This window comes from Astatotilapia calliptera, chromosome 18 (genome assembly GCF_900246225.1).
Source record: "Astatotilapia calliptera chromosome 18, fAstCal1.2, whole genome shotgun sequence".
Classification (NCBI taxonomy): domain Eukaryota; kingdom Metazoa; phylum Chordata; class Actinopteri; order Cichliformes; family Cichlidae; genus Astatotilapia; species Astatotilapia calliptera.
Window position 1 is genome coordinate 23,691,898 of NC_039319.1, and position 25,115 is coordinate 23,717,012.

General features: G+C 42.5%; 2 protein-coding genes across 4 annotated transcripts in view; both read right to left on the reverse strand.

Moving 5' to 3' along the window:
* The window catches only part of wls (Wnt ligand secretion mediator), a 29,587-nt gene extending 4,708 nt beyond the window's left edge, over window positions 1–24,879 (reverse strand). The window contains exons 1-7 of one of the 2 annotated variants that reach the window (XM_026149439.1): window positions 24,486–24,879; window positions 20,415–20,687; window positions 17,134–17,258; window positions 14,866–15,027; window positions 14,141–14,277; window positions 11,342–11,510; window positions 10,465–10,584 (exon numbers count right to left, since the gene is read on the reverse strand). In XM_026149439.1, coding sequence (XP_026005224.1) covers window positions 10,465–10,584; window positions 11,342–11,510; window positions 14,141–14,277; window positions 14,866–15,027; window positions 17,134–17,258; window positions 20,415–20,687; window positions 24,486–24,591 — 1,092 coding nt within the window. In that variant the 5' untranslated portion in view covers window positions 24,592–24,879. The remainder of the gene's footprint in view (window positions 1–10,464; window positions 10,585–11,341; window positions 11,511–14,140; window positions 14,278–14,865; window positions 15,028–17,133; window positions 17,259–20,414; window positions 20,688–24,485) is intronic. The other variant, XM_026149440.1, reaches the window with a different exon arrangement.
* On the reverse strand, window positions 1,304–9,587 carry LOC113010418 (uncharacterized). Of its 2 annotated transcripts, none has more exons than XR_003270346.1 (2): window positions 1,967–8,052; window positions 1,304–1,715 (listed from the first exon to the last, which is right to left on the reverse strand). XR_003270346.1 is itself a non-coding variant. In XM_026149438.1 (2 exons), the coding sequence occupies exon 2, from the start codon at window positions 7,514–7,516 to the stop codon at window positions 2,729–2,731; it is 4,788 nt and encodes a 1,595-aa protein (XP_026005223.1). In that variant the 5' UTR covers window positions 7,517–8,009; window positions 8,261–9,587; the 3' UTR covers window positions 1,304–2,728. The 2 variants fall into 2 exon arrangements, 1 of the variants encoding a protein (XP_026005223.1); XM_026149438.1 differs by adding an exon at window positions 8,261–9,587 and having other exon boundaries at window positions 1,304–8,009.
* Window positions 24,880–25,115: the final 236 nt, after the last annotated feature.

Here is a 25,115-nt window from a genome sequence, read left to right on the forward strand (position 1 = left end):
TTTCTGTCCCCCACTCGTTACCTGTATGAATGGCACCTGTTTGAACTCATCATCTGTATAAAAGACACCTGTCCACAGCCTCAAACAGTCAGACTCCAAACTTCGCCATGGCCAAGACCAAAGAGCTTTCGAAGGACACCAGGAAAAGTATTGTAGACCTGCACCAGACTGGGAAGAGTGAATCTACAATAGGCAAGCAGCTTGGTGTGTAAAAATCAACTGTGGGAGCAATCATCAGAAAATGGAAGACATACAAGACCACTGATAAGCTCCCTCGATCTGGGGCTCCACGCAAGATCTCATCCCGTGGGGTCAAAATGATCATGAGAACGGTGAGCAAAGATCCCAGAACCACACGGGGGGACCTGGTGAATGACCTGCAGAGAGCTGGGACCAAAGTAACAAAGGTCACCATCAGTAACACACTACAACGGCAGGGAATCAAATCCCGCAGTGCCAGACGTGTTCCGCTGCTGAAGCCAGTGCATGTCCAGGCCCGTCTGAAGTTTGCCAGAGAGCACATGGATGATACAGCAGAGGATTGGGAGAATGTCATGTGGTCAGATGAAACCAAAGTAGAACTTTTTGGTATAAACTCAACTCGTCGTGTTTGGAGGAAGAAGAATACTGAGTTGCATCCCAAGAACACCATACCTACTGTGAAGCATGGGGGTGGAAACATCATGCTATGGGGCTGTTTTTCTGCCAAGGGGACAGGACGACTGATCCGTGTTAAGGACAGAATGAATGGGGCCATGTATCGTGAGATTTTGAGCCAAAACCTCCTTCCATCAGTGGGAACTTTGAAGATGAAATGAGGCTGGGTCTTCCAACATGACAATGATCCAAAGCACACCGCCCGGGCAACAAAGGAGTGGCTCCGTAAGAAGCATTTGAAAGTCCTGGAGTGGCCTAGCCAGTCTCCAGACCTCAACCCCATAGAAAATCTGTGGCGGGAGTTGAAAGTCAGTGTTGCTCGGCGACAGCCCCAAAACATCACTGCTCTCGAGAAGATCTGCATGGAGGAATGGGCCAAAATACCAGCTACTGTGTGTGCAAACCTGGTAAAGACCTATAGTAAACGTTTGACCTCTGTTATTGCCAACAAAGGTTATGTTACAAAGTAATGAGTTGTATTTTTGTTATTGACCAAATACTTATTTTCCACCCTGATTTACGAATAAATTCTTTACAAATCCTACCATGTAGATTCATGGATTTTTTTTTTCACATTCTGTCTCTCACAGTTGAAGTGTACCTCTGGTGCAAATTACTGACCTCTGTCATCATTTTAGGTGGGGGAACTTGCACAATCGGTGGCTGACTAAATACTTTTTTGCCCCACTGTAAATCAAGCTTCAGTAGTTGCAAAATTCTCTGACCTGTGACATCTCACATTTGATGATGCCTGTTCACAGGAGAAACAGGCTCCATCCATTGATTTCCAAGAAATAGGAAAAATACCAAATATTTCATCCGAACAACATTAGCAGTACATTCAGTGAGTGTGAGGTAGATTTGTGACAGACAGGTGAAGGACACACAGAAATACAGATTCTTTGATTTGTTAGTAAATGTTCTGTCCTTATTGTGCGTCCCTTTGCCCAACTTGACAGACAGCTAACGGTTCCAATGAACATTGGAGGCGGAAGTAAGTTTAAGGCTTTTTACTTCGTCAGTAGTTCAATGATTGACATCCTTTTCTTCCCGTAAAACTAAAAACAAACACAAAGTAAATGTCACAAGATGTCTTTTCCTCTTTACACACACACACTTCTAGGATATGAACTATACTGTTATATAGTATGTGTAATCAACAGTGACTCAGTATTGATCACAATACAACTTAGCGAGTTTAGCTTCCTCAAAGATAAACATAGCACATGAAATAACTGGTTTCTAAACAAATCTATGTAATAGAAATGCACCAAATAAACTTGTAAACATGTTGTACATTAATACTCACAAGCAATAACTCTCCAAGGCAGAAACGTTTTAAAGAGCAACAACATATTCTGCAGGCTAACAAGCGACCAGCTTCCTGTTTCCTCTACCCACAGGAACACAGAAAAACCCCACCAAAATAAAAGCTGGTGAGTATTTCCACTATGACCAGCAGAGGGTGCTGAAGAGAAAGAACCTATGCATGCCATAACACTCCCCGTCTGGTATTGTAAAATACCATTATGAACCAACTGAAACATCATAAAGTGCAAGATTTTACAGATTATATCTGAATACAATGTTTACCATCATGACACACATACTTCTCAGTCCTTTGGGGACATCAATAACACTGTCTCTGACACAGGTCTCAGGTAAGTATTAATAGTTCCATTTCTCGAGACCCTCACTTCAATCTTCCTGACCCTGCCATCCTTATCCGGGAAGATCTGGTTGACAAGTCCCATTGGCCATTCATTCCGCCTCGCTTGTGCGTCTTTGATGAGCACCAAATCTCCCACCTTGAGGTTTGTATGGTTACGTTGCCACTTGTTCCGGCTTTGCAGTGTCCTTAAGTACTCCCGTCTCCATCTGGTCCAAAATGTGTTTGCAAGGTGTTGAACTTGCCTCCACTGCTGTCAATGGAGATCTTTCTCAATAAAATTTCCCGGAGGGGGAAGAGGAGTGCACACCTTCTGAGTGAGAAGCATGGAAGGTGTCAACAGGAAGGGTGTGTCAGGATCTGTTGTGATAGGAGACAAAGGTCTAGCATTAATGATGGCTGTTATCTCTGCCCTCTCAAACTGAAGAATCGACGCAGGGAATTGATGAAACTTGATGCGTCCATCGACTCAATCAGTTCAATGTGCACAGCACGTGTGCTAAGACACGTAAAAAGAACAGCCCACCTTCTGCTATTTGCCTGGCCTCCTCTTGTGCGCCTTGTGACCACAGACCAAGGGCCAAATACATCCAAACCCACGAAGGTGAAAGGAGGTTCGGTGCTGATACGATCAGAAGGCAGATCTGCCATTCTTTGCTCAGTTGCTTTCTTCCTAAGTCTGTTGCAGGTGATACAGTTGTGGATAATCTGTTTGATTAGCCTCCTTGCTCCTGTAATCCAATATCCAGCAGTACGGACTGCACCTTCTGTGAACACCCGTCCCTGATGCATTACTCGCTGGTGATGGTGTTCTACTATCAACTTGGCAACATGGCTACCACCTGGAATAATGAGAGGATGTTTCTCCTTGTAGTCGATGTTGGCGTGTTTGAGCCTTCCACCTATCCTCAAGAGTCCTTCATCATCACAGTAGGGATTGAGTTTTTGTAAAGAGCTGTGTTTTGGTATGTCTTTACCATTAGCAATACAGGCAAGTTCCTCCTCAAACATTTCCTTCTGCACACTTTTGATGACGACAATCTCAGCCTTTGTCAGTTCCTCTGCTGTGCGAGACTGTTTGCAATGATGCCATGAACTGCAAGAGGGACCTTCATCTTTGCTCTTGAAGACCTTTGCAATATGAATGAGCAAACTAAGGGCCTTGAGGAGTTTCTTCAAAGAGGAAAAACGTCTGAACCTTTGCGATCCAAGCAGAGACCCATCATTACTCGTGTGAGTGACAAAGCTGCGTATTTCATCATCCAACTCGGGGTCCACAAGGTCATAGGTTTCAGCTTCTCTTGTAACACTAGCTTGTAACAAGAAGGCAGGTCCTTTAAGCCAGGCACTGTCACCAAGCATGGCGGCAGGCACCGAGCGTGTGCCTATGTCAGCAGGGTTAGAGCTCGTAGGGACATAGTGCCATTGTTTTGGTCCTGAAATCCTCCTGATTCGCTGCACCCTGTTGCCAACATATACATAGAACCTCTTCGTCTGGTTGCTTATATAGCCTAAAACCACACGACTGTCTGTGTAGAATTCAACTGCCTCAAGATTTAGGTCCAGTTCACTTGTGATGACTTCAGCAAGCTCTGCAGCTAAAACAGCAGCTCCCAATTCCAGTCTTGGAATTGTATGAGCAGATTGTGGGGCCAATTTTGCTTTCCCTAGAACGAAGCCCACCTGATGGTTCTGATTTTCGCCAGTGGTCTTTAGGAAAGCAACTGCTGCAATGGCTTTAGTGGAGGCATCTGAAAAGATGTGTAACTCTTTTCTGATTGCTGTTGACATCGTAGCAGAAGCGTAGGTCCTTGAAATATGTACATTCTTGAGATCGACAAGAGATTCTTTCCATGTATCCCACTCGGCCTCCCTTTCTCTAGGCAGTGGAGTGTCCCAGTCTAGGGCCTCACTTGAAAGTTCTCTCAGCAGCATCTTTCCCTGGATTGTAACCGGTGAAGCAAATCCTAAGGGATCAAAAAGACCATTGATTGTAGCTAAGACACCTCTCTTTGTAAAGGGCTTCACTGTCTCTGCTACTCGAAAGGTAAAGGCGTCTTTCTTTAGGTCCCATATCAGACCAAGACTTCGCTGTGTAGGTGTCACATCAGTCTCCAGATTTAGCTCTTTAAGCCCCTTTGCACGGTCATCTGGAGAAAACGCATCAAGAACCTCAGAGCTGTTTGATGCTATTTTATGCAGGCGAAGGTTAGATGTGGCAAGCATTTCCTGTGCTCTCTTCATTAGATCAATAGATTCACTGGCTGTGGGCCTTGACATAAGCGCATCGTCAACGTAGAACTCCCTCTTAATGAAGCGTCGTGCATCTGATCCGAATTCCTCTTCACCATGAGCTGCTGCACATCGAAGGCCGTATATAGCTACGGATGGTGAGGGGCTGTTGCCAAACACGTGAACCTTCATTTGATACTCACAGATGTCATTGGCAGGATTGTTGTCTTCATGCCAGAGGAAGCGCAAATAGTTTCGATGGTCCTCTCTTACAATGAAACTGTGAAACATCTGTTCAATGTCAGCGGTTACTGCAACAGTTTCACGTCTGAACCTCAACAATACTCCCAATAAGCTATTATTGAGGTCAGGTCCAGAGAGGAGAACATCATTGAGAGAGACGCCATGGCACTTTGCACTTGAGTCAAACACAACCCTGATCTGATCCGGCTTCTGAGGATGGTACACCCCAAACGTAGGTAAGTACCAGCACTCCTTGTCCACCTCAAGTGGAGGAGCCAGTTCAGCATGGTCACGATCAAATATGTTCTGCATGAAAGCAAAGAAATGCCTCTTCATTTCAGGCCTTTTTTCAAGGGTGCGCTGAAGAGAGGATAAGCGTTTGACGGCCTGGTCGCGATTGTTGGGCAGCCACTGGCGAGGTCCCTTAAATGGAAGTGGCACCACCCAGCTGTTGCTGTCATCTATGAACATCTCTCTCTTCATGACCTCTAGGAACAGTTTGTCTTCAATAGAAAGGCCGATTTTGTTATCGTCCTCGGATGTATCATAGATGGTGCTTCCAAGAGTGCATGCCTTAACTATAGGTGTTTCGGTGGTAGGGAAGGCTTTACGCTCAGACTTGGACCCATAATTCTCTTTGATATGAACCATATTTGGACATGGTCTGAAATAGGATGGGCGATTGTTCTCAAGCACATTAGTGTGATAGGCATCCACAGCTGCAGGCTTATGAGCATCACCTAAACAGACGTCACCAATGATGACCCATCCCAGGTCCAGTTTCTGTGCATATGGGGCATTGTGAGGACCGTTTCTATGCTGCCTTGCTTTGTGGACACTAAGTAGGTCACGTCCAAGTAAAAGGAGGATCTCAGCTTTGTGATCGAGTGGTGGGATGAGATGGGCTATTGGCCTTAGATGAGCATGTTCTGCTGCCACCTCAGGGGTAGGTATCTCAGCTCTGTTACTCGGAATGTTATTACATTCAATTATTGTCGGCAGCGTGACTGATGTGGCTCCGTCTAGTGACTCCACTACAAAGCCTGTAGCTCTTCTACCCATCATTTCTGTTGTTCCCGCACATGTACGAAATGTGAATGGAGACTCTGACCCCTCTATGCCATAAACATCAAAAAACTCTGACCTGGCAAGTGACCGATTACTCTGATCATCGAGCACGACATAAGCCTTTGTCACTCGCTCTGGCTGCGCTTTTGGGAAAACCTTTACCAAGCAGATCTTAGAACAGGATCTTCCTCTCTGAGCTTCTCCACATACTTCGGTACAAGTCGATGTTATAGCAGGCTGAGTTGTCTCTTCTGTGCCCTCCCCGCCATGACCAAAGAGAGTTGCAGGAGGTGGTCCTGGATGAAGGGCAGAGATATGATTCCTGCTTTCACATTCTGTACACTTGATTGTTGTGCTACAGTTCTTGGCCATGTGACTAGTGGAAGAACAGCATCTAAAACAGATACCATTGTCCTTGAGGAAGGTCTTACGCTCCTCAATGGGTTTATTGCGAAACCCTCTGCAGCGCTTGAGGGGATGTGGCTTTTTATGAATAGGGCACTGCCTTTCCACATCACAGGTTTGCTCTCTCACGCTGTCTTGGCCAGCTTTCCCCTGTGATATTTCCGTCTTGTGAGCAGAGACCAAACTCTTATAGGTCTTCCTCACTGTAGTATCTGATCTAAAGTGGTCTGTTGTAGATGCTAAGAGCCTGAAGCCTGGATCATTGCGGGCTTGTGCCTCTCTGCAGACAAAGTCACAGAGAAAGGAAAATGGCGGAAAAATGACACTATGGTCAACTTTATACCTAAAACCCTGAGAGAGCCACTTTTCCTGGATATTGTGTGGTAACTTGTCCACAATTGGAGCGACACCACGTGCAGTGTCAAGATAGCTTAGCCCTGGGAGATAACCCTCTGATTTTGCTGCCTCAACCTCTTGCAGCAGGTCACTAAGCTCTCTCAGCTTAACAGGATCTTTGCTACTGACCTTTGGGAAGTTTGTAAGCCTGTCGAACAGTGTTTTTTCAATTATCTCTGGAGAGCCAAAACATTCCTCCAAACGCTCCCAGGCTTTGTCCAGTCCAACTTCAGGACGACAGACATGCACTGTCTTTATTCTTTTCACATGCCGTGCTGAGTCGTGCCCTAGCCATTTAATAAGGAGGTCCAACTCCTCACTGGGGCTGAGTTTTAGTCCACTGATTGCATTCAGAAAGGAGGATTTCCACGCCCAGTAATTTTCAGGGCAGTCATCAAACTTTGTGAGACCAGCATTAATAAGATCCCTCCGTGCCAAGTACCTTGCTATATCACCCACCTGAGCACCGCCATCTGGTAGGAGTTGAGGTATGACTCGATCAGGCGACCTTTCCCTTGTGCTCTCTGGTGGGTGCGGTGTTGAGTGGGGATAAATACCAGACTTTGGTTCCTGAGATAGCCCTGATGTTGGAATGGCTTTGTTTCTCATTTTGAACAAGTGAGATTCAACATATGGAGTACCAAAGCTTTGCCTGGGTTGAATCGTGGGCTTCAGCTCATGAACAGTTGACTCTCTATGCTCTTCCTCTGGTTTAGCACTCTCGGTTGGCTGTAGATGCTGCTCCACATACTGCCGTGTCCTTTCAGCAGTCTCTTCAAAGGCTGGTTTCCTTTCAGTTTTGACAGACTCCTCTGCTGCAACCTCAAGGATGCTGGCTTCAGCCATAGCTGCTGCTACCTCCTTTTCATACTGTAAAGTGTTCAATTTGGCTTCTATGCGAGCCTTTTAAATCATCATTTCTGACTCTATTTTGGCATAATCAGCTCGTGCGCGAGCTGCCTCCAGTTTAGCACGAGCTGCAGCAGCGGCTCGACTGGCTGATGATCCACTCGATGGTATAGAGGCCACTGACCTGGTCTCTAGAGCCGACAGCTGCGTTATTTCTTTTGTGACTTGTGTGTCCTCCATCCCACAATGCTGCTGTGTGGCAAGCGTAAGCAGTAGTAGAGATGAGACGTGCTGGCAGACGAAGTTGCTGTCTTTGATTATCTCTGCCTGCTGAGAAGCTGCTTTTTTACTGTTCTGTCCTTATTGTGCGTCCCTTTGCCCAACTTGACAGACAGCTAACGGTTCCAATGAACATTGGAGGCGGAAGTAAGTTTAAGGCTTTTTACTTCGTCAGTAGTTCAATGATTGACATCCTTTTCTTCCCGTAAAACTAAAAACAAACACAAAGTAAATGTCACAAGATGTCTTTTCCTCTTTACACACACACACTTCTAAGATATGAACTATACTGTTATATAGTATGTGTAATCAACAGCGACTCAGTATTGATCACAATACAACTTAGCGAGTTTAGCTTCCTCAAAGATAAACATAGCACATGAAATAACTGGTTTCTAAACAAATCTATGTAATAGAAATGCACCAAATAAACTTGTAAACATGTTGTACATTAATACTCACAAGCAATAACTCTCCAAGGCAGAAACGTTTTAAAGAGCAACAACATATTCTGCAGGCTAACAAGCGACCAGCTTCCTGTTTCCTCTACCCACAGGAACACAGAAAAACCCCACCAAAATAAAAGCTGGTGAGTATTTCCACTATGACCAGCAGAGGGTGCTGAAGAGAAAGAACCTATGCATGCCATAACAGTAAAACAATTTTAGACGTAACTACTGAAATAGCACTGTGATAAATTACTCAGATTAAAGATTAATTCTAGAGGATATTTGGACCTGTGCAGTTATCCAGCATAGTTTTGTGACTTGGCGACACAACTTGTGCCTCAGCACTCCATAACCTCACACTGTAACCACTCTAGCACCTTTATGGTTCCTAAACACTTAAAGTGCAATAATACCACTGACAGTTGATCACTGAATGTCAAGGAGGGAAAAATTAAAAACAGATTGGGCTACAACACTGGCATCCTATTACATAACCACACCCAAATTCAGTGAGCACTTTAGAATGACCCATTTTTGACAAATGTTTGTAAAGGCAGACTGACTGGCTAGGTGCTTAATTTTATACAACTGTGGCAACTGAGCTGAAAACACCTGAATTCAAAGATTAAGAGGTGTTCCTCAATACTTCTGTCCAGACACTGTACCCAGGATTAAGACGAAGATGAAAATATCAACAGGCACCATCATAATATTGAGACTTCTCTGCAGAAGGACCCAAAAGGCTCATCATGCTGCTTTACATGAAGAGATCCTGCTGTATCATGCCACAAGAAGAGCTTTAAGGAGACGACGTGAATGTCTTCAAGTAGTTACGGTAGTAAGCTACTTGAATCCAGAAAGAAAGCATTGGGAAAGGACTGAAGTTTAATATTCAGCACAAGTTGACCAAGCTGAAAGAGTTCAGAGTTAATACACACCAGAGGTTATAAATGATGCCAAAAGGTGTGTCTATTAGATGTTGACAGGGAGAGATCTAATAAACTTTTGTGCAGCAGATACTTGGATGAGTAATAGCACGAAAAGGACAAGTGTAATTAATAAAGTCTGTGATATCTGCAGAGACCAACACCAAGGATTTGGAAGTTGTTTGGCAACATAATAAGCACACCTGTCTAATGTATGGAATTTTTTAAGACAGCAGAGTCATCAATTATTTAGTAGTCACCTGACCATCTTTTTCTGTTTTGATTAGTCAAAATGCCTGGTGTGAAAAGTCTTCATGTACACAGTCTGAATCTGTCGTTCAAATTTGTAACAACATGATCAAACACTTTAGCATTGTATAGTGATTTGCTGGCGTCTCTACGTGTTACAGTGCAATTAACACACACACACACACACACACACACACACACACACACACACACACACACACACACACACACACACACACACACACACACACACACACACACACACACACACACTTTGTTTATGCAAAGTGGGCGGGTACTGGGATAAAACTTCTCTAGTAGTCTCACCAAAGTCCTGTCAATGGGAGGAACAATACTGTTGTATGACAAGGTGGGAAGTACATGAGCCCTACACAAACACAGCCTCAAATGTATGAAGTGCCATAAATGTCAGCTTTTGATCTCACAAGAGCAACTGAACATCTGCATCACACATGTAAAATGTACCAGTCTCTGATCCAACAGGGGACTTTTAAAATATGATGTTCCCTTCTATTAACATCTGATAAAACCCATTTGAAAAATACAGTGATTGTGCATACATTGTTAATCATATCAGCTCAAGCACAGATCACGGCTGTCATGCAAAACTGTCTTGAACTTTTACACATTAACATAAAGCAAAATTAGATAATGAACAGAATAAACAGGTTGTACAGAGCAAAACCTTGAGAACAAGCAACCAGGTTTAAGAACAGGCCATGGAACCACACCACGTACAAGCTCAGGTGTGTCAGGTAGAGATGTGACATTGCTGCAGAGGCTTTAGCATGCCAACGAAAACAAGTGGAGCAGAGCCAGCCAGCCAACAGGAGAAAAGCCTGCTGTGCTACAGTCCAGAGAGTTGAGGCGGGACAAAGAGACGATGAACCTGTCTGAGGCAGACATGGAGCTCATCAAGACAATGGTCACTGTGTTCAGGTGACCAAAAAAAAGCTGATGTCTGATCATCTCCGTGACTGCCTCAATCCAGGCCAGATTACAGACGTCAGATAAAAATGACCTGCGATTCTTTTGTGGGATGACAGCAAAATTCAGGGAAGATTTTGATGGCTGGTACACAGAGATCACACATCTTCAGTTCTTCTCTGCCCAGAACCAATGTTTCAAAGAACTGTGTTTCCTGGACAAAAATGACAACAAGATAAAATGGGCAAAACCACTTTTCCAAACTTTATAGTGTGACGTGTAGGTTTTTAACATGAACCCATGACAAGACTCAAGTTTTATTGTCCTTATTCAAAGAACAAAGCTTTAAGTCATGAGAACCATGTGGGTTTTTTTGACATTACTGAAAACAAACCCAAACAAATATGCATATAATGAAACACTGAATTGAACTCTTCACATCTGTCATATTTGCTTGTTCTCTAGCTTTCAGTTAACAGTTCTCTGTTTAGCTGTTAAGGGTCTTCTTTAAGATGAACACTCACTCAAAAAAATATATTATTATTTAATTAAACTGAGAAATAAGGAAATTATATAAATTAAGAGTCAAGTCTTGCAAGTGATGAATATGGAGATGCAAGATGTACTTCAAAATAAATACACCTTTACACTGAGAAAGCATAGAGTAGGATCAAGAAACAATAATCTGCACAAGTCCTCTGTGATTACACATGCAAGTGCATGGTGCTCTGCATTTTCCTATATCAATATGGGGGCTGGAGTGAGAAAGAGAAGACAGTGTGCAGTAGCTGAGGCATTCTCCTGAGCATGCATGCAGTCCTTGCTTTTATCCGAGCCTGATCATCCTTTCATTCAAACACCATAATTCAGGATACTTAAATAAAAGTGAGATTAAGAAACTGTAAGTAAGATCAATAGCGAGTCAGAAAAACCATGCACAAGACCAAAGTAAATGGAGCTTTGTACAGTACCATGAGGTGCTCCCCGCAGAAGATGATCCAGAAGGAGAGCAGCATCGAGTAGAAGATGCCCTGCCTGATGTCTCCAAAAAGCAGCATCCATGTCCAGTTGAAGCCAACAGAAAACCACTCCACTGGGATGTTGATGAATGTCATGGAGATTCCTAGAGCCAAGATTACCCTAGGAAAGCAAAAAAAACAACAACCATAAATTCAACATTACCTACTTTGATGACTTATGTAATAATATGTGACTCAGCGTAGGAAAAGCCACCAAAAGATGTAAACCGGTTATTTCAGCTAAGAACTGGACTTTCCGATATTTCCAGTGTTTATTATCTAAACTCCGCGGTCTATAGATTTCTCTCAAAACTATGTGTGTGTGTGTGTGTGTGTGTGTGTGGGGGGGGGGGGGGGGGGGGGGGGGGGCTGACCTTCCCAGTCAGCAATCAACCGCTGCACCTCCCACACCTCCCACCCCTCTCCACCGCAGTCATGCTGGAGTCGTTTCCATCTTTAGCCTGTTGTGTTGATTTTTTTGAATGGACACAGTTTGACATCTTCATGTTAAAATTAATATAATAGAAGATTGAATTAATCTATTTTTTGCATGTTTATTGAAAAATTTTGAATTTTTTAGGAAAGAAGGGGAAAAAAACAGTTTGAACTAGCCTGGTTTTCATTTGACGCATCGAATATGGTGGCATATAAATGAAGTTTCATTGAACATTTCATTGAATTTGAATTAAAGACTGGGGAAGTAGGACTCCCAGTGGGATTTACTGCCTTCTGAGGTTGGCTGTTCCAAGTGATCTGGATCATCTTTATCATAGTGAGACATTCTCATCCTGAAGTGTGTTTTTATTTTTATAAAGTTACATCCCAACAAGTATTATTTGTTACTTTTAAAAAAAAAACTTTAAAAAAAGAAAAAGTATAAACTTCTGTATCTGGACTAAAACTGTTACACACACATACATTTTTTGTTTTAGGCTGAGCATTTACTTAACCAGGCTTACTAGACTTCAGGACATTGATTAACTTACCCATTCAGCTACAACCACAGCATGTTCCCACAGAAGCTTGACTTATGCGTTTCTAAATCATGTATTTTACCTAAACAGCCTCATTACTGCTAGACCTTGAATATCTGTTTCATGAAATCTAGAGTCCAGTGAACTGAGAACAATCGCCACAGAGAAAAATTAGGCTCATCTTTTTAGCAAATTGCAACAGGTCCCTGCATGTGACCAGCTGATAAAACAAATACTGTAACTAGACAGATAAGAGGGCAAAACAGAGCTACAGAAGATAGATGGGTACAAACACTTTATGATAACACTGTGGGCAAGAGAAGTAATCTGATACACATTCTAAGCAATTTGACGCCAGAAAGTTCTGCAAAGTGAACAAAGTGAAACCACATTAGACCGGTATGTATGGAATGTGTCCAGGGCACCATCGACACAGGCAGGAGAACTGGGACCTGCATACGCCCGCATGTGTGAAAAAAGTCAAAGGGTTAGGGTCAAGTTTGTAAAACTGAAGTGGCAGACTTTTTTTCCCCTACTTAACATGGGACAGCATGAAAAGTACAGGTGTAACTAATAATATGAATTATTTCTTAAGTGCATTTGAGTATGTCAGGCAATAGATGTGAGCAACCATCAACATTATCATTTGTTTTCTGCCGTAGCAACTCAAAATGTCTGCTGCGTTCCTGAGGAGTTGACATTTTCAGCACGTTTCCAATGACAAAATAAAGATGTTTCATATTATCCTGTGTTCCCCCTCACATCCATCCTCCTCACAACTTTAGAGAAAGCCTGAGGTTTACCATTCTGACACCTATGTGGGCTAGTATGGCAGGAGACTCTAGTAAAGCTTTTAAAGCATGAAAAAATCATCCACTGTCCACAAATAGGGTACAATTCGCACTTCCTGAGAGCCTGCTGGTCATCTGGGAATAAGAGCCTTGAGCTGGAAAACACAGAGGGAAGGAGAGATACACTGTGTGTGTGTCCCGGTAGCGGGTGTGTTCCCATTCCTAAATGCGTGTGTGCAGCATGTGTCAGCTGAGTGCTAGCTTGCAGATTTTGTAACGTGTTTCACGCTTCGCCTGGTTTTTCCTGTGGCGCAGAACGCTGCCTCTTACTGATCTGTCTTCTCTCCATGGCAGGGGGTTAGACAAACACTGGGCTCGGAGCATGACTTCAACTTGTTCACAGGGCAGCACAACTGCCTCCATGTGTTGCTTGAACCTTCATCGACTTGGCTTGGTTATAGAATTAATACAAATATTTGAGGAGGTTTTTGGAATATACAAAAACAGCCATGAAGATTTCTCATGTTTCCCACATTGTTTTGCTTACACCACCTCATTGAATTTTCAGTAGTTAAAAAGCCAAGTGCGAAATGCCAACATTCCTAGATACCATTCCTCCTCAGACGCTTGATGAATAACACCCTCTGATCTCAGTGACCTATACTGTACACAGCTAGTATGACCTACTTGTTCTTTTCATCCATAGTTAATATGTACTTTCATCTAGTACATGCGCTGAAGCTGAGCTACTGTGTTATCATCTAACAATTACATGCAGGTCCTCAACATATCATTTATCTGTAATCACTGAGCCACAGTTAATTCAATTATTTGAATCTTCATCACTGGTCACCTGAGGGTAGATGGATGAAGTGAAGAGAAAGGTGGATGGCAGCAGCAAAATTTTGTGTTATTTGGAAACGTAAAAAGAAAAGTTGCACTTTTTACAGATCATCACTATGATACTGATAATGAGGGGGCCTTACTTCTCTAGCAGGACAGGAGGTCTGCTCATGAGGGTGATGCGTCTCCAGTACCAGATCATGATGATGAGGATGCTGGGTGTGAGGAAGGTCTTCATGGCAAACCAAACTTTGGTGAAGCCACCGTTCTGATGAATTCCCTGATGAGCAATAAGAAACGCTATCAGTGTCAGTGCACGGTAACACTAATAGAAGTTTTCCACTAAAACCTACTTGGCTCAATGTGATTCGACCTCACTCCATTTCAGTTTTTTTCCCATTACAATTAAGTACAACATAATGTGTGGGGGTCAAAACGTACAGCATAATAATGAAGGATGTCAAGGCGTTGGTATACCTGCTGCTCAATGTATTGTTTTTTTGTGCAGTCATTTCCTTTGTTGTTGGGTTTCAAAAATTGCATTTTTGATTTTGTGTAGGCGACGCTCTCATGACTCATCAAGTGATGCTGCTGATTAACCAGTCGTGGCATGCAGTCTGTTGACGTACATTTTTGGATAGCCTCAGCCCCTGCTGTGCAGGTGCTTAAAAAAGGCCTGATAATAGGTACTACTATCTAATGGAAAACCCTAAAAACTTAGGCGTGTTGAGCAGAGCAGAGTAGGTACTAGTGGAAAAGGGCTATAACAGTACATCCCTTAACCCTTTAAAGCCCAGCATACTGTATTTGATGCATGTGTTTTTGTGAGAGTTTAATGGGGTAATGACATGTCATTGTGAAATCTTACAACAAGTCGGATGTCTCTGATCTCTCCAATTCCCACATTGATCTTCTTCCTCTCGTTGACAGGCAGGCGAATGTTGAGGAGGTAGTACTTATGGGCCACGCTCCCCACTTCCATGAAAGGTAGCAAGTCGCACTCGTAGTAACGGCCCTCATTCTCGTGAGTCTGGAGTAAACAAGCATTTGAAAACACGTTTACCTAAAGAGACAAGCTACTTGAATTTATTTTAGGTAAGCATCAGCATCAACAGTTCTGAAACTGACTATATCCACAAGATTAGCTGAATGTAGCTTTGAGGCAGCAGTGTAAGTAAATACAGAGCATTTTCCATTCTTCTTTCCCACAAAAATGTAAGCACAAAAATAGCCTAGGCAGTGTTTTCATTGAAAATTTTGAGTATAAAATATCTCCTTAATACTTCAGTTTAACTAATTTACCCATGTAACTTGTCAGAAGCCTTTACAATATAAAATATATTAAAATAATATAAAATAATATAAACATTTCTACCTGGGATGCTGTACCTTGGGCCAATTTTTTTTTTTTTACCAAGGGTTCAATTGCCTGCTTTGTCACTAGATCATAAATTTGGGTATTCTCACTAAGGCTAATGATACAGACCTTTTTCATAATATGAAGAGACTTTGGAGTCAGAAACCATGCGATTCATAATATAAACTAATATATATATATATAATAACTTAACTTTACAGATCATTCTTGTATACGCTGATAAAAAGGTTACATTATTAGTACAGCAATTTATCCATCTAGTTTTGCAATTAATACCTAAACCGAGTATCTTTTCCATAAAAGCTTTGTACCATATTGTTTCATATTTCTATTTAACAGCAGTTGTGGAAAAATACTATAATACCTCTCCTTTTTCAAGAGTTATGCTCTCACCTTTTAACAAACCCCATTACCCCTTATTGCTAGACAATAACCGACTAAATATGATTCAGAGAGGAGAACCGAGTTCTTGGGTAAATTAAGGGTGTTGCATCTAGTTCAGACATGTCTGTAAAAACAGCAGGGCAGACAGAGCTGTACTTTAAACCTCTAAAATACTTTATACTTATACTTAGGGCTGGGCGATATGACCCAAAATTCATATCTCGATATTTTTTAGCTGGATGCCGATATAAGATATATATATCTCGATTTTTTTTTTTTTTAAGCCATAAGTTAAGAACAAAAAGAGAGTTCTAGTCACACTGTGTCCCAGATGTGGGCGCTTTTATTTACATACAGCGTAGATGTACATGAAGAAATTACTCAAAAATAAATTATCAGCATTTATTAAATAATCATGGTCCATAAATAAAAGAAAACAATGTTGTTTTTGTGCATAACAAAAAGCTCACAATTGTGCAGTCAAAATGTAAACTAATAGACGCTGAGCATAATAACAAAGAGACAGATTTCACAGCTGCACCACGTCTCTGAACAGGTGCCATTTGTGGTCCTTATACACACACAGTACGGTAATATTACGTTGAAGCACAGTACTATCACTCCGCGAGGCTCCTCCCCGGTAGCCGTAATCCTCCAAGACAATCCATCAAGCGGTGCAGCTCCGTAGCTTAGCAAAGTCATATTAAAACATTTTTTGACAGATTGCCGAGCGCTGTGTACCACATAAAATCGGTTCGCGGTCAGTAAGCACAACCAGAATTCATACATAAGGCGCACTGTCGAGTTTTGAGAAAATGAAAGGATTTTAGGCCGTGCAGCCCCTCCGGGCTGCATGTCGTTAGCGCGGTTAGCTCGTTAGCGCGGTTAGCTCGCTAACACGTTGACGCCGTCCAGCCCCACGCACGGTAACTCGCTAACGGAGATTTTCCGCTTTCATCTTGTCATTGCCTGCAGGTGAAGCTATGGGGGAGGCGGAGTTGTGTTCAGTGAAGGAGAGGCGAGGCCGAGTAACGTTGCGTAGAGACAAAAGTGGACGAAAGAGAGGCAAACCTGCGGCTCCACGAGTATAATTATAACGTAACATAGACTATATCGATATAAACGATATTGTCACATCTTATATCTCGTATGAAAATATATCGATATTTTTAAAAAACTCGATATATCGCCCAGCCCTACTTATACTACTAATTTTTTTTTTTTAAGTACAGCAAAGAAATTAAGTTTGCACTGAGTTATTGAAGCTACAGGACAGAGGCAAGCCCAGACATGACACAACTTTGGCTCTGTGTGCCAAGTCAATAAAATGAGCAAGCTTTTGTAATTTAAAAGTCGAGCTACAGTCTTAACTACCTTGGTAGCGGTGAAGTTGCAGCTGAGTTTCCTCTGCTCGAAGGAGTGAGCCATCTCTGTCCATTCACTGTCCATATCATCTCTGTAGGCCAGGCCAACGTCAATGTACACCAATGATCCATCCTCTGGGGAATAATAATAATCATCATCATCATCATCATCATCATCATCATCATCATCACCACCACAACAACAAGAAGTTGCTTTTGCATTAATATAACACTTGATATACATATTCTAAGGACAATCCTGACAATAATAAAGAAGACAGAGAGAAACATTTTTCCCGATGGAAAGAACAAAGAAGGCTCTGAATAATACATATACACACATGTCTGCATTTTGACGTGTGTTGTGCCTCGTCACTGCACAAACCTGCTGCCTCTTATCATCCTCGCAATGAGATCAAATTAAAATGTGGTGACAGACAGCCACAGCCTTTTCAGTATACACCCACCAAATGCTCTTAGCAGTGGACGCCTAGCTTTTTTCCTTGTATGTGTCAAAATCTGTAGAACGTTTAAGAAGCAATCAGTGAGTTTAATCACTGGCAATCGGCATTTGCATCAAAAACTCAAGGGTACAGTTCAAACTGGCATACATTCATGTAAAGTGCAGATCACTGGCGTGTTAAACAGTGGTCCTGCAAATCTGGAAAAGTTCTGAAACACTCGTATTAATAAGATTATTTCTCAATATCCACGTGTTCGATATGGTTCCTTCCAAAGTAACCATAGCAAGGTTACTTCCCAATACACCCAAACTTCAACAAGACCTTAAAAAACCCAGCCCAGTGAATCCAACAAAAAGATCCAAAGCCAAGCTATTAAAGCTCCATCTTTAGATCACATTACAAAGCCAAGTGTTTTCTCCTCCAGCCCTCCAGAGAGCCTCTTGTGCCGTTATGAAACAAGCTGGAATGAAGAGAAAGAAACCCGGTGGCCTCTGCTGTAAGACAGGGGGGAAAAAAGGAAAAGAAAAAAAAAAGGGGAGAGAGAAGAAGAGGGAGCCAGATGAAAACTGGCAGCCGACTGTCTCTGTAATGCCCTCCCCTCTGCCATTGGTTGAGCCGGCCGCCCTCAAATGTCAGCTCGCTTCATGCAAACATTCCAGTCCACTCCAGCAGCCATTGCCACGGAAACTAAGCCTCCTCAACAGCTGTGTTATTGCTGGACCTGGGCCAGAAAGGGGGTGCTTGGTGCTGGGTGGAGTGGGGCAGGTGGGTGGAGTGGTTAATAAGGGTGACGCTCTTCTCTGGGATGAACATTGTTACACAGATAAGGTAGTCAAGGAAGAGATGGCCTTGTGTTACTTCGTCATACACCAGCAGAACAGAATCCACCCACCTTTGTGAGCTTGCTCTACTCGGGATTTAACCCTCATGGTATTTTGTTACCGGCAGATTCACAAAGTGGCTCCAGCGTTTCAATTGGGAGCTCACTGGCATTTTATGAAATCAGAATCAATGAATTGTTTTATGCAGTAAGGTTTATTGAATAAAAATGTAGACATGGCCTAATATTAGAAGTTGCGTCAGACAACATAAAACGGTGATTTGACTACCTGATTGTTCCTCTTTTATAAGATTAAAGAGCTTTCTGTAATGTGAGACACAAAAATGCCTCACATTACGCAATGCTTATGCCAATTTAGGCAGTCTGTTCGTTACCCGCCTCTTATTTTTTTTCAGTTTCAAGCTTACCTCCTCAGGATAAAAACGGAACAGGCAATAATGTTGTACACTAGAAAAGGGATGTAAATTATAGGGTTTAAAATTGTCAACTATTTTACATTTCAAGGTGAGATTCCTGCTTTTTCCAGCACTACCCGATTTCTACTAAATGTGGCACTCTGCTTCTTCTGCATCCATTTGTTCTCACAGCACCTCGCATAGCTTAGAAAGATCAAAATGAGTCGATGACATCTGGCAAAAAGGCTTGTCTGTGGTCCAGGCTGAATCACTGACTCATCTGTCAGACAGCCAGGCAGTAAACAACCCACAGCCCCCTGACACAACCGAGGCCAAGAATGTGAGCAAGTAAGGGATGCTAATGAGTAGGACGCCACTGTACCATGACTGTTTAGACAAGCCAGACCAGAAAGGCAAAGATTCTGAGGTATTTTGCCCTCTTTGTTGCTACAAATACTTCTCATCACCTTTGAGTGTGCTGGCCTACAATGGATTGTATTAAGGCTGACAAGCATGTGTCAGTCTAGATAAGCCTCTTTACATCAAACGTTCCCATCGTACTCAACCTGACATTCAAATACTTTGCTATGCATTGCAATCCATTTGAAGAAAATTTTTCATTGAGATTCAAATCGACTTCCCCAGACTCTGCTGGTGATCCAGACTCTCATTAGACTTTCTCATCATCCTCTCTAATCCCTTCTTTGAGGATTCTAAGCACCCTGCCATGACACCAAACCCTGTCTTCTCTGAGGTGCTAGTTATTTCCCTTCTCCCCCTCCTCTGAAGTACTTCGACGCATTATTAGAATGCTGCAGATCGAGCTGTGAACTAGTACACTTCACAACAATGTTGTTTTAAATTAGGAGAAGATGCAAAAAATGTTTCCAGTGGGAGACTGAAGACATCAAAAGGCAGCCTGGATCAGCTGCATAAACAAAACCAATGACAAATTTCAACCATTTTTTCCTCCCTAACCCATTACAATTACATCTCAAACAGCTTACACATGGGCAATATCCCTATCAATCTAAGCTTATGTTTAAAAAAGAGAGTTTGAATTGGGATAATGAAATATCCAAGATGTATGGAAAACAAGGAAATGTAATTGGCCTAAAGCAACCAACACCAATACCTGCCTCAACAGTGACTGACAAAGACCCTGAGATCTGCGAGGCTTTTGAGACGAAACAGCAAGACATTCATCTTTGTTTGCTGCCTGTTTGCTGCCTTTCTGTGCCATACATTTAAGGTAGACGTTCTGAGGAATTCTGAGTGTTCAGGGAAGGTGAAAGAGGGAGGAAAACAAGAAGAATTGTACTGAAAAAGATTAGCTGTAGCTGACTTTTACAACGCTGGTGACTTGAGATTACAATAGTTGTGAATATTTCAGAGGTTAGCTTTGTCCAGAGCCTCTGTAAATAGTTTCTCTTCAGATTGTGAAAGCAAGAAATACCACAGAGACAAAATATTGACAAAGTTTGTGGCATGCAAAAAAAAAAAAAAAGCCATGTCCTTGAGACAAAACATGGGCTATGTTGCCCCATCCCTTATTTTCCTTTAAAACCCATAAGACACCTTTAGTTCTCACCTATCTGGTTGTACATCTTGAAAGCGATGTCAAACTGCAGAATGACCAGCATGAACTGGAACCACGGGCTCATCTCCTTGTTGGGAAGAGGAATGTGGACAGCAAACACAATGTTGTTAGCCTCGATCCTCTTGGCCATGGCTTCATCAAACGACCGGATCTTATCACACTCCTTTCGGCCCCAAGGCATGAACCATTTTGTTTGCTGCGGTTTGTTCGGTTTATCCACGCATTTTGTGGCCAAGTAGTGGACTGCTGTGGTGGGGCTGGGAGCTGGAAAGACAAAGTGGTAGAGGTTAGACTAAGTGTCAAACTGAAATACTGCAGGAGTTTTGTTTTTGCTTTTGTTTTTAAATGGTCCTACCATGCCAGATTTGCCCTCAAACTAACAAATCGCATGAAATTATTTTAGCCCAAATATAATACATCAGTCTTCAGTGCTGCAGATTAAACTGTTCAAGGACAATGTTAAGATCTTAGGAACAGTTGCCAGTTTGACTTTCAGCCAAATCAGTACAAACACTTTGGTAATTACTTTTTTACACTGTTTAGGAAATGCCTACAAGCAAGGCTCTGTCTGTGAAGTGAGAGGGAGGGAAAATTCCCGAAAGCTCTCAGGCACCAATTACAGTGTTTACGCATTGAGATTCATGAGCTCGACAAGACTGCTGTTTGCAGTCTCTACTCACAGGAACTATTGTAAGAGAACAAAAACGGCCATTATCATGACAGCAAAGAAACTCTGGCACCCTGTTGTAGAACCTAGAGGCCTGATGTGAACGACACCTGAAAGGTCTGAGTGAAGGTGTAGACACACAAAACAAAAAGCCCCCAAAAACCCCAACATTAATTCAGGAAATGATGCGGGACAATCAGCAAATAAGTGAATCTGTTAGATTTATAGTGGTTTAGCATTTACCTGCAAGCCCTTATACATTACCGGCTCAGACAAAGGTCACTTTTGTATTTATACTCCTCATAGCGCAGACATACACACAGAAGTAGCACAAAGAGCCAATGTAAATACACAGTACTTGCCACAGCAGTAGTGACATGTGAGGTCAAACTTTTCTGATGATTATAATTTGGCAGCATTTTAATAAATCATTCTATACAGTCTTTAGTAAATTGATTTAAAAAATGCATCCAAACAGCTGTAAATGACCACTTTGTAGGAAATCATTCACCTGCAGCGTATAAACCAACAGAAGAGTACTGAAAGTCGTTTGCTGTTGGAATCTAATCAGCCTATCTGTGAAGTCAAGTAGTTACAGAAGTTACCACTCTTGCGTTAAATGTTTACAAGTGTTAACTCTCTCCCTTTATATGGTGACGCTAATAGATGCATCTTGATGCTTGGTCACGGAGCACGCATTTCACATACTAGAATCAACTGAATGCATCAAACTACACAACTTCCTGTTAACGATTTGTTAGAAGCAGTCCCATTAAGACCAGCAGTCTCACAATAGGGTCACATACACACTTAATCTAGTGATATTAGTTTCTGGACAGAAATGCTCCAGTTTTGTTCATGCTCCCCCAACCTTGTTGTTGTTGTGTGTGTTTTGTTTTGTTTTTTTTAAACAATTTGGTCTCATGTGTACTGACTTAGGTTGATATGAAAAAGGGTATTAAAAGTAACGTGAATTAGTAAAAACTCAACATACATGACCTTTGTCTTTGGGGAATTCTCTAAAACTGTCTTTTTTCTGAGCAACTCACAGAGATGCATCAGAAAAGCGGACATAAAACAAGTATAAACACCCTTGTGCTGTTGTTTACTGTGATAAGTAAATGTTATGCGGTCTGACCCAGTAAGATTACCAGTATGCCTTTCACAAACCATATTAAGATGCCATCAGAACAGAAAGTAGTTCTGAAAGTGGATGTTGTTCTTCATTAATACAATATGGCCTCAACTTTTCAAATAATTTCATTCATACAATAAAAACTCTGAAAACCTAAGCCAGGAGGTCTGCACTACACTGCAGTGATGCAAACTTAAAATCAGAGCCATAAGTCAGACACTAAACTTGAACTGAAACAAGCAGTGAAGTAAGCAGATTTAATTTTTTTTTTTTTTTTATTCTTTATACACTTCCCACCGACAGACTGAATAAAAGAACAAATGGGTACCTGGGAGTTATGAAAGTCAAAACTAGGACAAAGGACATAAAAACACATTTATGCCTCAAAAATGTTTTGATTTGAATACTGGCTTATAACAAGCAGGATGTGGACTCAAATCATGCAGATAAAACTTTGAAATGGCTTCAATCAAAAGGTACGCAAACAAAATCTCACACTCTAAGATAAATATGCAAAATGCTGAGCAAATCTGAAAGAACTACTGGGAAGTTATTAAGCTCTTAGTAAAATTCCTAGTATCGTGACATAAGCTGTAATCACCGTCTAGGGTACTTGTAGGAAGTACTGACTCGTGAGGATGAGCATTCAGAGCTTTGAGTTTTCACATCCAGGTTGTAAAAGAGATTAGTGGTGTTTCAAAGACGATGCAAAGCTCTCTTCTCCATCTCTACTGTTAGAAAGCACCAACTCATAAGTGGTAACGCTGTTAGACCGATGTATTTTTCAACCTTTTATCGTGTCCAAAGGTGCAGTAGCCACAGAGGGAAGAAAACCGTGTGCACCTGTCCAGAAAGATCCTGTTACTTATCTGAACATCTAAACATATCTGCTCACTCCAAATCAAAAGCTAAAGGGCGGATGCCACGGTTTACACACCTATAGGCTCTCGCACAGTCATAAAACTCCACCACGAGGATCTTTATCTGTGCTAAAGGCTGTTTGAAATTAAACATTAAAATGCACACAGAGCAACAAGGACGACCCACTGGAGTGAATTAAACCCAGTTATCTGGATCCCCTCGGAGTTCAATTATCAAGTGACCCCGTGAGTCCAGAGGCACACCAGCTCCTCCAGTCTCTATCCCAGTGTGTCCAGAATAATGGCCATCCCCTCAGCCCGCTGACCCCATGCCGTGTTCCCGGGTTTGTCGGGAAACAAGGGGAGAAAACCCCCTTTCTACTCAATTACCCTCGCCGCACCCGGCCACCGAGCAAACACAAAGGAATCTGGCTTCATTAAAACCATCTCAGCCAGGAATGAACCAAACAGGCTAATTTATCAGCCATGTAGAGAGAGGGAGAGGGGGACTGGCTGGTGGGTGGTTTCCAGACTCTAAAAGCAACACAGGCATCTTTCACATGGACCCAACTTCTATCGACCGTGCTGTTGCACTGCTGGTGGGGCTTGTGCGCGCGTATTTGAGTGGGTGGATTTGAAGAAACTTGACAGCAACTCCAATACAGACCTGAAGGCAAAAAAATGCAACGTTGACAGCTGCGCGTGTATGTGTGTTTCTGTGCAGGTCTGTGCATGTCTGCCTCGATGCAAATGAAACTCGTGGAAGACGGGAGAAACATTAATGCTCTGCCTGCGAGGCCGTGGGGATTTGGGGAGGAAAAAAGGGGGAGACAAACGCAGGGCGAAGGAAGGAATGAAAGGAAGGTAGAGATGCTGCCTGGGGGCCCCCACACAGCGGATATTATATACGGGGAGGAGGGGGGAGAAGAGGGAGAGGAGAACATTCGAGTTGGGATCAAAGTAGTCGAGGGAAGGAAAAGGAAAAAAAAAGGTATCCCAGAGCTTTTATGTGTTGAAACAGCCCATTAAAAGTGTGATGTTCTGCGTTATTTTTAAGCACAGAAACGAAGCCAACTGGTTGTGGGCACGCAGGCAGCGAACACCTTGAAACAAAAGCAGTGATTTAGAGCGGAGGTGCCATTTCGTCTCGAAAGGTAAAAAATACGGCTAAAAGTTAGCGCCCTTCGTCTTTTGTTTCACCGGGAGCGTTTATTACCGCTCCTATCAAGGTAAATAGCGACGAACTCAACTTAAAAGTTTTCCGTTTTAGCCTTTTATACACGTTAACCTTTAAATACCCGCGAGCACGCGCGTACAAACACAGACGTTAGCTTGAAAAAGCACGTAATAAAAGTACAGATAAAATTGAGGCAAGGAAAACGGGAAAAAAAACAACTTACCAATTAAACCGCCGACCATGAAGGCAAACGCCTGGAACAAAAGCAGAATAACTCCCACTATCACCAACTTTTTGGTGCTCATATTCTCAATAATAGCCCCCGCCATGGCGAAGGAAATGTTGGATTGAAAATATCACCACCGAGCGAGAAACAGTAATGTTGGAAGGACAAGAGGGGGAGAAGAAAGCGATGCATCCACTGCAAGTAGGAAGGCAAGCTGGGCCCCCACCGCTCTGCTCCTGCCTTTCAACTTAGGAGGAGGAGGGAAAAAACAGGAATCACATGACCGAATAGCGCTCAGCTTTATCCCTCAACAGCCAGCTAAGATCAGGGGGAAGATCTGTGGAGCGCCACCGCATTGCATTAGAGGCTGGTAATGCAGGTTACTGTGTCATTGAATGCCTGTAATAGCGTCCCTGTTGTGTGGGACAGGGCTATTTAAAGGAAGGTTTGTGAGGTCCCATCTCATGTTTGGAGCCGTCGACACATTGTCCCCCTAACCTATTCTTAGTCCAAGGTAGGAAGAGATATAAATAGGCGGCTGCACAATACTTAACTGTGTTCTGTAAGTTCAGATTTTTCTGGGCACGTGACATACTCAAAGGTTTAAGCCAACTAATGTTCGACAGT